Source organism: Mytilus trossulus, chromosome 13 (assembly GCF_036588685.1).
Source record: "Mytilus trossulus isolate FHL-02 chromosome 13, PNRI_Mtr1.1.1.hap1, whole genome shotgun sequence".
Taxonomy (NCBI): domain Eukaryota; kingdom Metazoa; phylum Mollusca; class Bivalvia; order Mytilida; family Mytilidae; genus Mytilus; species Mytilus trossulus.
Genome location: NC_086385.1, coordinates 42,474,129 through 42,493,146, shown reverse-complemented (window position 1 = coordinate 42,493,146; position 19,018 = coordinate 42,474,129). Strand labels below are relative to the sequence as shown.

General features: G+C 32.5%; 1 protein-coding gene across 1 annotated transcript; it reads left to right on the top strand.

Moving 5' to 3' along the window:
• Positions 1 to 7,847: 7,847 nt before the first annotated feature.
• On the top strand, positions 7,848 to 18,807 carry LOC134694386 (layilin-like). Its single transcript, XM_063555392.1, has 5 exons — positions 7,848 to 7,896; positions 8,510 to 8,660; positions 8,932 to 9,176; positions 11,792 to 11,912; positions 18,684 to 18,807. Exons 1-5 carry the CDS (start codon positions 7,848 to 7,850, stop codon positions 18,805 to 18,807), a joined length of 690 nt encoding a protein of 229 aa, XP_063411462.1.
• Positions 18,808 to 19,018: the final 211 nt, after the last annotated feature.

Below are 19,018 nucleotides of genomic sequence, written 5' to 3'. Positions count from 1 at the left end.
AAAGTCAGTGACCTCACATTTGTTTTGTTTCTTTGTTGTCGATCTAATCTAATGTTTTGTGTTTGTCGTAGCTTAGATAATTTGACGAACATGTAGTTGAGAGATCTATGATGTAGTTTCAACTTTAAGACAATATCTATATATACTCATGTAGAGCTTGTTATGTTCTACAGAAACTTTACTATTATTGACAGGAATTGTCTCTTGTGTTTCGGTTGCTGTCGCATGTAATCAAACGGCTTCAAACGGTCATTTAAGAGTGTTATGTTCCTCCTAGTATGGTGACTGTGTTTAATTTAGATAGATAAAATAACCGCCATGAATGAAAACATAAACTTTACATTTAGTGCATGTTTGATGCCATAGAACACATTAACGTTGTAATAGTATTTGATTTAATTTTTACGACATTGTTTCTCAATCAAAAGTATCATGTGGAGACCATGACGGCGTTGACTAGTTACACGTTAAAACACTTTCTGCCATTTTTATATGAACAGTACCGCGAAATTTATTTATTCCGGATTATAAAATCACGTTAATATGGTTAACATAAGTAAATCAAGCTTACTTATTGACCAACCCGTAACATGCAAATGCAATTAACCTGTACACTTTTTTTTATTTACGAAGAAGTGACGGTATTAATGTTTGTCAATGGATGGGTGGTTTGTCCTCGAATACACATTCTGCTTCAATAAACTACCTTCATTCTGTTATATTGACAATTGACTTCAAGAACAAATTATTTACTATTAGAGAAAAAAACTTGTCTTCCATTGTCTGATTTCTATATGATGTTATTAACATAATTTAATAAGAATTGTTGATTGTGTATTTCAACACCGAGTTATTTAACAATTGAAATTATGGTGTTCTTACAATGTTACTAAATTATTGCAGTAGCTGCGAGTTTCATGCCTATCGGAATGACCCTGACGCAGAAAATATATTTATAACTACTAAAATTATTATTACAAAACGGACAAAGCAAACGAAAACCATTATATTGAACCATAATAAATCACTATTTTTGGACTTTGGTAAACAGTTGTCTCATAGAAACTCATATCACTTCTTATCAGTATTTTCGATTTTAGATATTTTCAACTTATTCTTTCAAACTCATAGCTAATACTGCTAGGTGGCCATACACTATATGTTGATTGGTGTATCACGTTTCTTTTGCTAAAAATCTGCTCTATGGCTCTCATCTATTCTATTAAATAATTCAGTTTTTGACATTACAATACTTTCTGTAACGACAAATCAGAAAACAATATTCTTTAAAATTGTACTTTTATATATAGTTAAAGTATCGCTTCCAATTACTAGTATCGACTTCAGCCGTTATCTTTCAAGCAGTTATTTTAACTTTGATATTATAAAACGTTATACTTGTAAGATATATATAGATTGTTCTCGTACACTCGTGCATCAAAAACAGCTACTTGCCACAATATTCACTTAATAATTCATACAAAAACCATGTAATATCATAGTTCACTAAATATGTTCTGGTTAATATGATATAATTCCGAAAAATCATTTTTTCCAATAAGTTATTAGGATTTGTAATTAATGTTGTTTTGTACATACTCTGGCTGCGGCATTATCTCGCTGTGTTGAAGACCCATTGGTAGCAATTGACTGTTTTCTGCACTTTTGTCGAATTGTTGTCTTTTTGACACATTCCCCATTTCCATATTCAATTTTACTATATGTACCCCTCAGTGCCAGTGACCTAAGGGATGTCTTCACTAAAAGAGGTCTATTTAAAGAAGGTTTGATGGTGTTTATTCCATTTTACTCCATAATTTTAGAAAAACCTGAAGCCGACATTGTCGATATAGGAGATCAAAGTCACGTGATCTGTCCAGATATCCTAAGATATAGATCAGCAGACTTAATCAGAGGTGGAAATTCAAACATAAATGGTTCCACGTATTGTAAGTATTAATGTTTATGCATTTATATTTACCATTTGATTTTGAAATTAATTTTGTTATATTGTTCCTGAATTGTAGTAAAAGCTTACTTGTTAAAATGAAATCCCCATTTTCGGTTATCCACCACATCAATCAAACATCTTGCATCGAAGATCCATAGTCACAGGAAATACATGTAACTGGCTTTAAATGTTAGTTACATGAAGCCAGACGAGGATGTTTGTGTGAACAACTCAATAGCGGCATTCACGCACACGATATAGAAAGAAAAATATTGACAATTGACAAAAGTTGCGTGACTGATCAGGGTAAATCCATATTTGACAACAAATTCCGAAAAAAAGGTTATCGGATGATAATTTAGGTTTGGAACTGATAACAAGAAGTTCAAATTACATCAGTTCATACATGTACTGCAAGTTAAAGGACACCTGAAAATATTTGCAGGACGAGTGGGTGCATTAATTGACGGACGGTCAGACAGAATTGTTCGCATGAACGATCTGTCATTTCAAAATAGGATTTATTTAATGAAATAAAGAGTGGAAATGAGGAATGCGTCAATGCGAAAACAACCCGCTCAAAGAGTAAAAAACAACAAGAACTGAAGACCACCAATGTGTCTTTAAACACAGCGAATAAATCCTGCACCCTGGAATGGATTTCAGCTGACCCGAAAAAAATGATTGCTGAGTTTGGAATACCATAGGTCACGATCTTAATCATTTTATTATCTTCTTGTTAACATCAATTTCTCTTTTCAGCTGGAACATATGGAACTTTTACGAAAGAAGAACAGGTAACTGCTTCGTCAGTAAAGTTAGAATCGCACGAAGTGACGACATTCCAGGACTGTATTGTTTTGTGTACTATCCATGCAAAATGTAATGAGGTCGAATTCATCAGTGACAAACTTTGCATTCTGTACAATTCTGGACAAAGTCAGGTTACAGAACAAAAGGCCGAATCTAAAAGCTCTATTCTCACAGAACAGAAATTAATGTCTAAAACTTAAGAAGTATACTTACTGTACATGTATGTTTTATTGCAAAATAGGAAGAGGTCAAGATCCAGAAGTCAATTAAAAAAGACCATGATTCCTAATGTACGATAAACAGAAAAGATACGTTTGATACTTTGGTGTGTGAATGTTTTATTTTATATTTTTCTGTTGTAGGCCTCACATTTTATATAAAAAAGGAGAGGTGGTATGATTGTCAATGAGGCCACTAAATTGTAAATGTGTATTTTAAGGTTTAAAATGAATTCGAAATCTTATATATTCAAAAGAAATTGCGAACATTTATAAATGTTAGGGATTATGAAAGGACAACAAAGCGAGGCTAGTTTTTGAGATTTTAAGAAAACCTTCATGCATATAATGTTTATGAAATGTATCAGATATCAGGATTCGAATTCCTATCATTGCAGTATTGACCAAGTCGCTGTATAACTAGATAAAGTAACGACCTTCGATGAACAAAGGCATACCATAATTATAGTTAGCTTAAACGTCCCCGAAAGATTAATGTAAACAAATCTAAAAACCAGAAAGTAAAAAAAATGTACAGCTTAATTATATAACGACTAAATTATGACAGACATGTACCTACGATAAACATTACATTACAGGCTTTTGACTTTGGTTAGCACAACATACATGTACATGTACGTCTATAACGAACTGAAAACATCTCTAATTATTTCTGGTTATGAACATGCATGAAATATTGCCACTGGATTTTAGCAACAAAACCAAAAATCAATTATAAATCAATCTGTTTCTGTTATTCAATTTTACGGAACAATAAATAAACATAGATACATGTACGCATTATAATACCGTATGTTTCTCTAATAAAGTATAATGATAGTTCTTTACAATATTTTATTATTATTATATGTAAATGAACATGTTCATCTATCTTGGGTGTTTTTTTTTGTCGCACGCAAAGTCATATCAAGAATATCGTTAGTTGGAGCTACAGTATGACGATAAGGATAAGATTTTAATATGTCCATTATTTACTAAAACAAGGAAAAAAACAACAACATTCAAATCAACGTACAAACTACAGTTTTGATGACACTACTAAAGAATTCAAAGATTGATCAACTTGTACACAAATAAACATGCTTCAATGGTACATGTACATACATGTACATGTAACACCAAACTGTAAAGCAAACTCATTACAGTAAAACCTGACAAAACGAAACCCTTTCGGGACTTAAGAATTTGTTCGGTTTTGGCAGGTATTCGGTTTCATCAGGTTCACAATGCATAAAATGTGGTGTGATTGGTCTTCAGAACAAGTTTGGATTAGATAGGTTTCCGGTTTATTCAGGGTTCGGTTTAATCAGGTTTCACTATATATACTTTGTTCTTGTGAAACATTTATCAGTTTTCCAAGAAATTGTAATTTTTAAATCCAAAAATAACGTTTTCGTCTTTATTGATATCGTATTTTTAATGTTAAAGACTATTTTCTGTACAACTGGTTAATGTTTGTTTTATATGACGTCTAGGTAATTATATAAATTCTTAGGAACAAACAAATGTCAAAGTATTGTCAAATTATTTAGCTTCACGTTCAAATTAATGCTTTAAATTGTACTTTTCCTGGCACTATTGTTTCTTCAATGAATTACCTTTCGTATGAACGATGATGCCAAGCAAGAACGTTTGTGTCATATTTGAATTGTTCTTGTTTCTGACCGAAAGGGAATGGTTCAAAGTTGAATGCGATGTTTTCGTTTTCTCTATCGTCAATTTCCAATTATGAAAATACCATATAAGGTAGTGTTTTGCTAAAACAGATCTGTATAATTGCTTGCTTGTTTATACTACACGGTTTGTTCCTGATAAAACAACAAAAAGAGCGACTGAAATAGACACGGCATAGTGTTTACGTTAGCCTTATATTAACGGGTTGTTTGAATGATAATATATATATATATGTTTTAACTCATAAGATGCATGCGGTTCGGTCATAGAGCAGTAGAAAACGGAATGATAGTTTGATAGTGTCATCTTTTGGTGTAGTTAAAGTTTCCACTAGTCTGAATATTAATTTTGGATCGTGTTTGTATACATACATGTATATAGATGAGACACATGGATATTTCTCGTCATGAATAAAGATGTATTTATAGTTATTATCATGCGTTTAGGACACTTATGTTTAGCAGAGAACACTACCGTGTAGAAAGAAATGTCAACGCATCCCTTTTTGTTGTGATGGTTTATCTATGGGATTAACTCTGATTTGTCTTCATTTGAATCAAAGTTGATAGTTGTACACGAATCATGGTGTTAGTTTTCTCGTTTAAATAGCTTGAATTTAATCATGAAAGTCTTTTAAAGTCTACTAAATGATATAGATTTTGCTTATTGCTGTAGAACGTACAATGTCATCTCCTACCACATCGCATATTTTAAGAGGAATTTCAGCGATCATAATGGATAAACAAATGTATGGTGTGTGCACTAATTCTACCCGCTTTATCAGTGAAATTAATCTTACCATTTGGTCATTCAGTTGAGTCATTATTTTTTATATGATTGAATTATGTGTTTTTTTTAATACATACGGTTTTTTGGTTTATTAAACTTATACAGAAGAGCATCCACTTGTTTGACTTTAGTTCATTTACTTATCCAAATTTAGGATTATTGTGTATCCTTATCTTTTTATGTGCTTTGTCTATTAATAGCGCTGTGTTTGTGTCTGATACTTAGGCATTTCTGCTTGTTACATTCCTCCCTTTCCAAGACTCAGGTACATGCGTACATTGTAGTTTGTATTCGACATCTTTATTAGTCCATAGTTTTATTAAAGATTAGATTGCTGTCTCATAGAGGTATACTTTATTCATGTATATACCCGTAGCCCCGTATTGTGATCTAAAATTTTTGGAAAGAAAATTCGATAACAAATCATATAGAGAAAATACAAGACGCCGTGTTGGTGCCTTTAAACCCTTCGAAATTCTATTTGTGCCTGTCCTAATTAGTAAGGATCGAGTCTGTTGATCGGTAGTTGTCATTGGCTGTAAACGTCTATCATGTTTATTTTTTGTAAATTATTTTTTTGTAAAAGAGGCAGGCATCTGATGTACAGTAGTTGTCGTTTGTTTATGTAATTTATACTTGTTTTTCGTTTCTTTTTTATATTATATATTAGACCGTTGATTTTCCCGTTTGAATGGTTTTACACTAGTAATTTTTGGAGCCCTTTATAGCTTGTTCTTCGGTGTTAGCCAAGGCTCCGTATTGAAGGCCTACAATAACCTATAATGGTTTACTTTTTTAAATTGTTATTTGGATGGAGAGTTGTCTCATTGGCGCTCACAACACATCTTCCTATATCCAGTTAGTTTTCTATATTGAATTGTTTCATGTTTTTCTTGTCGGGACCTTTTTTAGTCGACTTTACGGTATGGGATTTTGTCATTGTAAGAGGCTGTCTAGTATGTAATTGATAACATTGACTGCATTTACACTTTGGTGGTAGAAAGTTGTCTAATTGACAATCATATCTCATCTCCTTATAACAAATTTAAAGGTTTCATACACTTTAATTATTATTAAGTACAATAATAGAAGTACACATTTACTTATAATGAAACAACATTCAATAGTTGGTGGTCTTACAAACCACATGTCACTATTTTACACTTAAGACAAAACAGGCGAAAGACAGGAAAGTATGAATACTTAAACACGTAAGGAGTTATATATACAATGTGTACGTATGTACAATAGTAAATTCCTCCGTCATCAGTGGAACCACCCAGAACTGCCAGGGTACAGCGGAATCCATGTAAACTTCTTATCGGCATAAATGGAGATGTGTCACTAACGTATATTAACATACTTTTTTTACAAAGACAATCCACAATCGAACACAAAGGGAGTGCTACGACACTGTAAAGTCGCTTAGCAGACAAATAAAAGAGATACATGTATCAGAAAATTGATACTAAGGTTAAAGATGGGACAGCTTTCACCATCCGAGGCACCCATGTATGACCAACTGACGCCTGAAGACAATCAAATGGTGCAAACCAAGAATAGGACAAAAACCACATAATTTCAACTATTCCTGAGGAAGGTATAACCTTAGTTTCGTAATTGTTATGCTTAATCTTCAATAAGATTTGAAAGAACATTTCATACAAAAACGACATTAACATTTTGGTCACGAATAATCTATTTTTAAAACTATTTATTACTGAAAGCGCACTTTATCTGAAAAAAAACCAAATAACCTCTTCTTAATCACTATAGTACATCATTAACTTGTATCCAGGGGAAATCCATGAAAAGTCAACAATTTATGTATTATCTGCAGTAAAAAGGTTTGGCAGATATATGTTACACTGTATTAGTCACACTGACATTTTTAGAAATATACATGAAAATACTTTTACCAGCAATGTATAATTTCTATATACAGAATAATAAGTAGGATCTATCCATAATTAATAAAGAAATTAAAAGATACCTAAATAATACATTACATAAATGTTGCTTCGGTTCTTGGTCTGCTAATCCAGGCGATTTTTTCTACATAAAACAGCTATGGACGTGTAGGCTGACGTTGTTAGAGGAAAAAAAGTATGAGTGATAAAATTAAAAGCACATTTCAACTTCATTGGCTTGAATCAGGTTCAAATCAGGGATTTTCAACGTGATTAATTAGAATTTCAACACCAAACCTAATCAGCTTAAAATGTAAAAGTATATTAAAAACCTCGGATAAAGCAGATCGTGTCACAACTGTATACAGATGCCAAACAAAAAGGATTTTCGCGTGTTTTAAAGTTCGGCTGAACGTTGATTATCATCATTCACATAAGATTATATACAAAAGGGAAATATGTATTAACAGTATGCAGCTTCAAAAATCTCTACTTATTTCATTTGTGCTTTTTATCAACGGTGAGTGAACTATTTTAAGTATGACAAGGATATTTTGGGATATTTAAGGGGGGTTGAGATGTTTTGTCGACTGAATATTCATATAAGTTGCATACATTATAACAGCAAATTTTAATTGCTACGTTTATATTATAAACATTTGCAAATGTAGTGAACATGATCCGTTTTAATCATATTATTTTTCTATTATTAATGACTACCCTCAATCACCCACGTCATTTAAAAGAGGCAAGTCTCGCTCTTGCTTACGTTTTAAGAATTGTTCTTTGTGTTTGTTTTTTTAAAACACAGGCAGTCTATAATGTTTATTCCGGTTACAGTCATGTCTGTCCTTAGTGATGCACAAAATATTTCAATTTGAATATTTCTCATTCGATAAAGTTTTAAGGTAAAACTATTTAAACGATCGATGATTTATCAGTATGGTGATCTAAGACATAGCCAAGAGTTCATTAACAATCCGCTATTGCGTGATGACCAATCACTTAATACGACTTTCCAACGTATTCTACACGACGGGTGTCAAATGTGGAAATGGTGGTTGAACACCTATACACATATACTGTATACTATCTGCCTTATTATTAACGTATATCCGATTTTACTATTACAGGAGTAACTAGTAGTCTTCTAGCATTTACCAATGTTTTATTGAAACGTAACGAAGCACAGCATTGTTGTCACAAACATGGAATGACACTGATGGCAATAAAGAATGAAAAGGAACAAAAGTGGATGGAGGAGAAATTCCTGCCAGTTTTAGGGTATGTTCTGTACCGGAAAGGGGAGACATGATTTTTTTTTCCTTTTACTTGAAACAAATTCACAATAATAATCTGTACCAATACATGTGAATAGGTTCTCTAAATATTGATCCTGTAAAAATATACCTTTCAAAAAGATAACTCACAAAAATAATGAAAATCAATTCGGAGAGTCCATAATCACATGGCAAAATCATATATCAATACGCAACTACGACAATAATGGTGTAAGTTCAAAAATAACTCCTTATATTTGGTTTTCTTATTTAAGCGAATCTGGAACATTTTGGATTGGTGTATTCAGTGATGACACTACAACAGATGTATACGATGCTAGTAAACAGGTATATACATGGTCAAACTGGTACGAGCCTTCTCTATCGTCAGAGAACAATGGCACTGATGGGTCTGTTCAATTTAACTCAACAGTATGTGTCACAGGCGATTTGAGTCAGTCCCTCAAATGGGTGGTAACAAACTGCGACGAGCGTCATCCATATGTCTGTCAAACCTTCGGTACGTATTTGATAACTTTTATTCATCTTAATCCGATTAATTGCGTTATTTTAATAAAAACTGGATAGACGACTTTAAACTGATACAAACTTAAAAACTGCAGAACATACCACTGAAATCTAAAGGCTGAATTGATATCCCATGATATCAATAAGATGTTTACAGTTAAGTTGTTGACATTACACAAAGAAACACACTTACAGATCTTAAATCACCATAACAGTGTCAAAGTTAAACCTGTCTGAGCTACCCATTATGTCGCATTTTGAAATTCTAGTGCTGACGTCCGTTTGCAAGATTGTATTCACGACAGTTTGAACCTTGAAACTGAGGAATGATTATGATCAAAATAGAAGTATTTGTAGAAATAAGTTAAATCATGACATACGGGAAGCAATATCATTATTTTCCCAGCAGTTTAATTAGTATTGATATAATAGTTCTATATACTTGCGATGTAACAGTATTTGCACCCCTGAGGTTAATCAAATAACTCAATGATTTTCAAAGCCAGGATTATGAGGTTTGCTAGACGAAATCAAGTATGATTATGGTTTTAGGTGAATGTCAACTACTTTTTTATGTACCAAATGTGCTTGAAGGTAAAAGAAAAACAAACGAATATTTCAATATTATTGGTAAGTTGTGAATGGAAATTGGGAATGTGTCAAAGAGACAACAACTCGCAATTATATAGAACTCTATCATTACTAACATTACATGCAGTTCTTTGATAATCCAAAGACACACACGCATTTAGGTATGGAACTTTGAGCGCACAATGGATTATTTAAGCGCCGACGTCAAAAGACGTTAAAAGCGTCATTATTCATGTGAAGAACTTTGTCAATCAAAGCTATGTAGCTAGTTTTGTATCAACTAAATCGATATCGGAAATTTTAATATCTAACAAAACAGTGTCCTTTGCAGGTTTTAATACCTAGAATCTATCCAAGCTACATATTTAAAGAACATTAAAGAGCACGCATAATGTGGATTCATACAATTTTAGTTTAAATTTTAGTGAAGTTCGAATTGCGTAGAATCAATTCAATTGAAAATAGACACATTTGATGGTATTTTGTAAATATTTTCTCTCTTATGCTTATTTATCGTTATCAAATTATTTGCATTCACGAACTGTCAATAGATATAGGAAGGTGTGGCTTGAGTGCCAATGCGACAACTCTTCATCTAAGTAGCAATTTGTAAAAGTAAACCATTATAGGTCAAAGAACGGTCTTCAACAATTCGTTTCATTCCCCTTATTATCGATGCATGAATACGATACGCGCAAGTATGATGTAAATGGTATCTTTTACAGCGTGGAATTGAATTTCACGGGTCATCACGGTCTGTAGACAAATCAATTAAATTGCAATTACCACACATTGAAACAGATTTATTTTATTTGAATACATTGTTTGGAAACGTAACAACCGTTAAAAAAAACACGTTAGTATTGATTCGTTACAAGATAACACAATTATTGAGATTTTAAATTAGTTTAATGATTATTAAAATTATAGAACTTGTTAAAATTGTTAAAAATCAGGCGAACACACTGACAAACCTTAAACATGGAAAAGCCGTAACTATGGACAAGAATGAACTAAGTACATGTGTCAGTGTCTCGATATAATGACATTAAAACATATGTTATGTGAATACATGAATATAAGCGGTGAAAAACATATAGAATTTGTGTATGAGTGATTACGTACGTGAAATTCCATTATGGACCATGTACATGTATATTTATAATTGATCCAATCCTTAAGGCAGTTGCTATTTGTCCGGCTAGCCGGACGAATAGTACCAGGACTATTTGTCCGGCCAATGCAATACGCATGTCACTATTAAATATTAGTGTGTGCGTGTAATATTATCTTCAGCAGCACCAGGGGGTAACACATGTTTGTAATCTTAAGTATTAGGGCCTAATCTTGATACTAGTAATTGAATTTGTTTTCTTCATACTAGTATATAGTCCAATGTGGATAAACAATACATCGAAAAATCATAAAATATCCTATATTTTTAATATAAGAAAAGAGAAGAATTAAACAAATTTTGGTAGTGTTTGACTCGTGCATTTTAAGTTAGCGTAAAGGATTTTGTCTAGCTGAAAAAAGGTCAAAATTATTATGTCTGTAACTGTCAAAGAGAATTATAGACCCCTTGCCATAAAGTTATCCACATTTTGAGTGAAAGGTGAGAGATTCTTTTATAATGCCCCCTAAAAAAAACCAACATTTAAAAACAAAAAATATTTATGTGAAGAGGTTGGGTGACACGGTGTGCTCCTTTTCCAAAATTTCTCTTTTCTTATTTTCTCCTGATCCAATCTTTGTGGTCCTGTGTATTTCAATACCCCACTTTTTATAATCATATTTCCAACATCCCCACTTCAAGTTTGTAGCCTCACCCCCCCCCCCCCCTAAATGTACTACATTGAAGGCTACTTGCAAGATTCATTTTGGGAATAAAACTATAAGCTAAATTTCATTCAGTTAGACATGCAAAATTGTAAAGGCCTTTCTCAACTACTCTTGAGACAACGAAAATTGGTATCCAACGAATAATAATGAATCAACTGTAAACTGTTTTTTTAGACGAAGCTGTAACAGAAGCTGTTGATGTGGGAGACCACAATCACGTGTCCTGCCCGGAAGTACTGAAGTACAGATCTAACAATTTATTGAGAGATGGCAATGTGAAAAGGAATGGTTCTATGTATTGTAAGCAATTAATACTTAGGAAACTTACATTTAAGATAAAACATAATAAAACTTACAATTACACTTGTGGTCCTACATTAGAATACATGGCAAGCATGTCAATTTTGCATTTAGTAAGATACAATTGTGACATGTGTAAATGTGTCTTTTTGTCTTCCAACAAGACGACGGTATATATTGATTCATCGACGATTGTTTGATAAAATACACACTCTTAAAACATTAAGTATAATAAAACCAGTTAGAAAATACAAGCGTTTATCTTTTTACTACCAGTGGGAATTTAACATTTAAATATACTCTTGTGATGAATAATATTGTAACATCTAACAGAATATTGAAGGTAATAGTATATACAGAGGATGCAATACATACCAGAGGGACATTCACACCCAACAGTAAAAAAATAAACCGAAAACTCCATGGCTAAAAAAGGAAAAAACAAACAGACAAACAGTATTACTTAACACGTAAAATAGAAAAATAGGCAACACGAAGCAATATTGCTGTCCATTGTCATGATTGTACTATACATTGAATCCTGAAATTAAAAATAAGGCTGATTTACTATGCAGGTATATAGATTTACAATTTAAAGTTCACATATGGTCAATTTTGGTAATGCGGTCAAATAATTTTGTTGTACAAGTCAGCTGGAGGTATCAAAACTATTGAAATTTTGTTAAGTATCAATATTTTGAATAAAATAAGGACATGCTGGTATCCTAAATTTATGCGAACCAAAATTTGTTGTTATTATATTGCAATTTTGCTGTCCATTGTCATTATTGTATTATACATTGATTCCTGACATAAAAAATACAGCTGATTAATATTATGCGAGTACGTCATGGTGTATATAGATTCACAAATTAAAGTGAACAAATGGTCAGTTTTGGTGGATGCGGTCAAATAATTTTGTTGTACAAGTCAATTGGAGGTATCAAAACTACTGAAATTTTGTTACGTATCAATATTTTGAATAAAATGAGGACATGCTGGTATCCTAAATTTATGCGAACAAAAATTTGTTGTTAGTATATTGCAATAGTGCTGTCCATTGTCATGATTGTATTATACATTGAATCCTGACATTAAAAATAAGGCTGATTTACTATGCAGGTATATAGATTTACAAGTTAAAGTGCATATATGGTCAGTTTTGGTGGATGCGTTCAAATAATTTTGTTGTACAAGTCAATTGTAGGTATCAAAACTACTGAAATTTTGTTACGTATCAATATTTTGAATAAAATGAGGACATGCTGGTATCCTAAATTTATGCGAACAAAAATTTGTTGTTAGTATATTGCAATAGTGCTGTCCATTGTCATGATTGTATTATACATTGAATCCTGACATTAAAAATAAGGCTGATTTACTATGCAGGTATATAGATTTACAAGTTAAAGTGCATATATGGTCAGTTTTGGTGGATGCGTTCAAATAATTTTGTTGTACAAGTCAACTGGAGGCATCAAAACTACTGAAATTTTGTTACGTATCAGTATTTTAAGTAAAAAGAGGACATGCTGGCAACCTTTATTTATGCGACCAAAAATTTGTTGTTATTATATTGCAATATTGCTGTCCATTGTCATGATTGTACTATACATTGAATCCTGACATTAAAAATAAGGCTGATTTACTACATGTATGCAGGTATATAGATATACAATTTAAAGTTCACATATGGTCAGTTTTGGTAATGCGGTCAAATAATTTTGTTGTACAAGTCAGCTGGAGGTATCAAAACTACTGAAATTTTGTTACGTCTCAATATTTTGAATAAAATGAGGACATGCTGGTATCCTAAATTTATGCGAACCAAAATTTTTTGTTATTATATTGCAATTTTGCTGTCCATTGTCATTATTGTATTATACATTGATTCCTGACATAAAAAATATGGCTGATTAATATTATGCGAGTACGTCATGGTGTATATAGATTCACAAATTAAAGTTCACATATGGTCAGTTTTGGTAATGGGGTCAAATAATTTTGTTGTACAAGTCAGCTGGAGGTATCAAAACTACTGAAATTTTGTTACGTATTAATATTTTGAATAAAATGAGGACATGCTGGTATTCTAAATTTATGCGAACCAAAATTTGTTGTTTTTATATTGCAATATTGCTGTCCATTGTCATGATTGTATTATACATTAAATCCTGACATAAAAAAAATGACTGATTTACTTTGTGGGTATATAGATTTTCAAATTCAAGTGAACATATGGTCAGTTTTGGTGGATGCGGTCAAATAATTTTGTTGTACAAGTCAATTGGAGGTATCAAAACTACTGAAATTTTGTTACGTATCAATATTTTGAATAAAATGAGGGCATGCTGGTATCCTAAATTTATGCGAACAAAAAATTGTTGTTATTATATTGCAATATTGCTGTCCATTGTCATGATTGTATTATACATTGAATCCTGACATTAAAAATAAGGCTGATTTACTATGCAGGTATATAGATTTACAAGTTAAAGTGCATATATGGTCAGTTTTGGTGGATGCGTTCAAATAATTTTGTTGTACAAGTCAACTGGAGGCATCAAAACTACTGAAATTTTGTTACGTATCAGTATTTTAAGTAAAAAGAGGACATGCTGGCACCCTTAACTTAGGCGAACAAAAATTTGTTGTTAGTATATTGCAATATTGCTGGCCATTGTCATGATTGTATTATACATTGAATCCTGACATTAAAAATAAGGCTGATTTACTATGCAGGTATATAGATTTACAATTTAAAGTTCACATATGGTCAGTTTTGGTAATGCGGTCAAATAATTTTGTTGTACAAGTCAGCTGGAGGTATCAAAACTACTGAAATTTTGTTACGTATCAATATTTTGAATAAAATGAGGACATGCTGGTATCCTAAATTTATGCGAACCAAAATTTTTTGTTTTTATATTGCAATTTTGCTGTCCATTGTCATGATTGTATTATACATTGAATCCTGACATAAAAAATATGGCTGATTTACTATGCGGGTATATAGATTCACAAATTAAAGTGCATATATGGTCAGTTTTGGTGAATGCATTCAAATAATTTTGTTGTACAAGTCAACTGGAGGCATCAAAACTACTGAAATTTTGTTACGTATCAGTATTTTAAGTAAAAAGAGGACATGCTGGCACCCTTAACTTAGGCGAACAAAAATTTGTTGTTAGTATATTGCAATATTGCTGGCCATTGTCATGATTGTATTATACATTGAATCATGACATTAAAAATAAGGCTGATTTACTATGCAGGTATATAGATTTACAATTAAAGTTCACATATGGTCAGTTTTGGTAATGCGGTCAAATAATTTTGTTGTACAAGTCAGCTGGAGGTATCAAAACTACTGAAATTTTGTTACGTATCAATATTTTGAATAAAATGAGGACATGCTGGTATCCTAAATTTATGCGAACCAAAATTTTTTGTTATTATATTGCAATTTTGCTGTCCATTGTCATGATTGTATTATACATTGAATCCTGACATAAAAAATATGGCTGATTTACTATGCGGGTATATAGATTTACAAATTAAAGTGCATATATGGTCAGTTTTGGTGGATGCGGTCAAATAATTTTGTTGTACAAGTCAACTGGAGGCATCAAAACTACTGAAATTTTGTTACGTATCAGTATTTTGAGTAAGAAGAGCACATGCTGGCACCCTTAATTTAGGCGAACAAAAATTTGTAGTCATTATTTAAATGAATTAAACTATTGCTGATTGTGGCTGCATAGTTCAAGGATGTATAACTAACAAGGACGTATACATCTAACATCAAATATACTTCTTTTCAAAAATATACATAATATGTAAATTTGATCTCGGAATATATATATATTCAGTGCCTGTTATTGTAACTGAGATCGTTTTTATAATAGATAGATTGTCAGATCACAGATAAATTTGTGTTACGTTCTGTGCGTACTTATTTTCAAATATTTGTATTTAATCCTGTGCATAAAACGGAAGTATTAATTTTCAAATTACTTTATTTTCGATGTTTATACTACGAAACAATTATTTTTTTAAATCAACGAAGAGCGGTCCTGGTTACAAGTTAACTTAGTGTTGAGCAGACCAGTCAAAAGTTAACTTGGGAACGGTCCTACTAAAAAGCGCCCGGGAGCGCCCGAGAGCGCCCAGGAAAAGAAAAAGCGCCCGGGGAAAGGAAAAAGCGCCCGGGGAAGGAAAATTAGCGCCCGGGAGAATAAAATAATAATATTTTATAACAATAAAAAGTTTTCAAGTTCCTAAAAAAAAAAATCGTTGCTTGTTTTGTTCTTAATATAAATGGGGATATGTACGATGCTACATCGAAAGTGTTGTTTATATCTTTTATAAAACTAAAACTTTGACCGTTTTAATGTCTATGCTTATCAGGAATTTAATGCTTAGTTTTTGAATTAAACCAAACTCCTGCTTTTTACCCCCTTCCTTTAACTACTGTACATGTATAGTACTGCTTTATTTGCGGATTTATCATGTGTTACTTTTTTTAATTTTGATTAGATAAATATTTATCTGTGTAATTTAAGTTTTTTTTTTACATTTTTCATTTAAATATTGTTTTTGAAAAGCATGTCTTTTGAATTTTACATTTTATAAATCTTCCGCATAAACTGTGATCTATTATTATCTGTCTTTCGAAATAGTATTCATATATTATTGTTAAAATTGAAACATTCATACATGTACTTGTTTTGTGCTTTATTATAAATGTCTATTATCTGAATTTGCAAATTACTTGTATAAAATAAAAAAAAAAAATCAATGAACATAACTTATTTCATCGACACAAAGTTGTCTCATGCCAATATAATATCTATATATTTCCCCCGGGCGCATTTTCTTTTTCCCCGGGCGCTATTTGTTCTTCCCCGGGCGCTTTTTCTTTTCCCCGGGCGCTTTTTCTTTTCCCCGGGCGCTTTTTCTTCACCCGGGCGCTCCCGGGCGCATTTTAGTAGGACCCCTTGGGAACAGGTCTGGTTTTGATCGGATTTGTCCAAGCAGAAGTTAACTTTGTGGCAGGACCGGTTTCCAAGTTAACTTATGTTAACTTTATGACAGGACTGGTTTCGAAGTTAACTTATGTTAACTTATGACAGGACTGGTTCGAAGTTAACTTATATCAATAGCGGACCTGTTTCCAAGTTAACTTTTTGGCAGACATAAAAACAGTCCTAGGACCAAGTCCGCTTTTCAAGTTAACTAGATTTTGGTCCTAGGACTGGTCAGAGAAGTCCTATATTCGGTCACAGGTTAACTTTGACCAGTCCAAATGACTGGTTATCAAGTTAACTTGCTGTACAGGTTAGGAGTGCACCCATCTGTACCTACAACTTAGATGTTCTTGAATGCTCCGTAAAAGTAAACAGATCCTTTTCCACATGTGGCACCCGTCGTTTTGCTCAAATCCACTACCGTCTGTGAAATCAATATACCAAAACGGTCAACCAACTCGTGATGGCGTTACTAGAATCTCCGAAAGAATGATTTCAATTTCACCATTTAGAAGATTTGGTTTAATAGTCTCCATGTGAGCAGCCTTTCTCTATCGAGGAAATCATTATCGGGAATACAAGCCCTGGATATCGTATAAATGGGGAGACAAGTACTTCATATGTAGGCTGGAATGTTGCTACATAAAAATAGAAATTTCACAATTGGAAACTGTAATCATCTCTGCTGTCATTACATGTAAGTTATCAACTGACACTTACTGTCAAGTAATAGACGTAAGTCACGATATGAGGCAGACCTTAATGTACATGTTTATGCTGTCTTGTCAATTTCAATTTGTTTGGATAGATTCGTAATAGTTACAAAATTTGAAATAACATAGTGATAAAGTATCATCAAGCAATGGAGAGTTTAAAAATATTACCTATTTCTTTTTTTATTCCCACGAAGTTTGTGTATGAAGTAAGCCTTTTAAAGAATTTATGTGAATGTCAGTTAGATAATGAAAGTACATGCACCCGTGTAAAACATAAAATCAAGCGTTGTAAATCTTTCCGATTTGAGCGTCCCTGATAAATAAAGGCAACAGTAGTATACCGCTGTTCAAAACTCATAAATCCATGGACAAAAAACAAAATCGGGGTATCAAACTAAAACCGAGGGAAACGCATTAAATATAAGAGGAGAACAACGACATAACACCGAAACGTAACACACACAGAAACGGACCAAGCATCAGACAAAACACCACGAGAATAACAAATATAACATGAAAACCAAATACATGAATTTGGGATAGACAAGTACCGTGCCACGTCTTATCTCAATATCTCATAAATAAGAGAAAACACAAACGACTCAACGTTAAAATGCAACAAACACATAAACGAACAATAATATAACAATGGCCATCTTCCTGACTTGGTACAGGACACTTTTAAAGGGGAATAAAAGTGGTGGGTTGAACCTGGTTTTGTGGCAAGCCAAACCTCGCACTTTAATGGCAAAGTTAGATATAACATTGAGATGACAACATAATATTACAGGACTACAATACAAATAAATAGGAGAACATATTAGACAAAGAAAAACATGATTAATAGAAAAGCATCAGGTTTAAAATTCAATACGCCAAAAAAACGCGCCTTGTCCACACAAAAATCAAGAGTGACGCCCAGATATAAAAGATCAGTCTTTTGTAGACGAAACGCGCGTCTGGCGAATATACACATTTTAATCTTGGTATCTATGATGAGTTTATATATACCTTTTTCAGCTGGAACGAATGGGATGTTTATAAAGGAGGACAAAGTCTACGCTCTGACACAACGTTTAGACGCACAGGAAGTGACGACATTCCAGGACTGTATAGTTTTGTGTACAACCCATGCTCAATGTAATGAAGTTATAGTGGTCAGCGAACAAATTTGTATTCTTTACACTTAAAAATAAATTACGTTTTTGAAAACCCTCGATGTCTTTCCAGAACAGGGAAACCCATATACACTTGCGCCTTTTACATACAAATATAATAAGAACAAAGGAAATATGCATGAGTCAATAAATTTGTTATTTGATATTCGTAACTGGTTCGAGCAACTATAAATCGTT

What these genes read in the sequence shown, in the direction of transcription:
- LOC134694386 (XM_063555392.1), top strand. Translation starts at nt 7,848, where the DNA reads ATGCAGCTTCAAAAATCTCTACTTATTTCATTTGTGCTTTTTATCAAC. An exon ending in ATATGTCTGTCAAACCTTCG is followed by an intron (nt 9,177 to 11,791) that starts GTACGTATTTGA and finishes CTGTTTTTTTAG; the next exon opens with ACGAAGCTGTAACAGAAGCT. An exon ending in GTGAAAAGGAATGGTTCTAT is followed by an intron (nt 11,913 to 18,683) that starts GTATTGTAAGCA and finishes TACCTTTTTCAG; the next exon opens with CTGGAACGAATGGGATGTTT.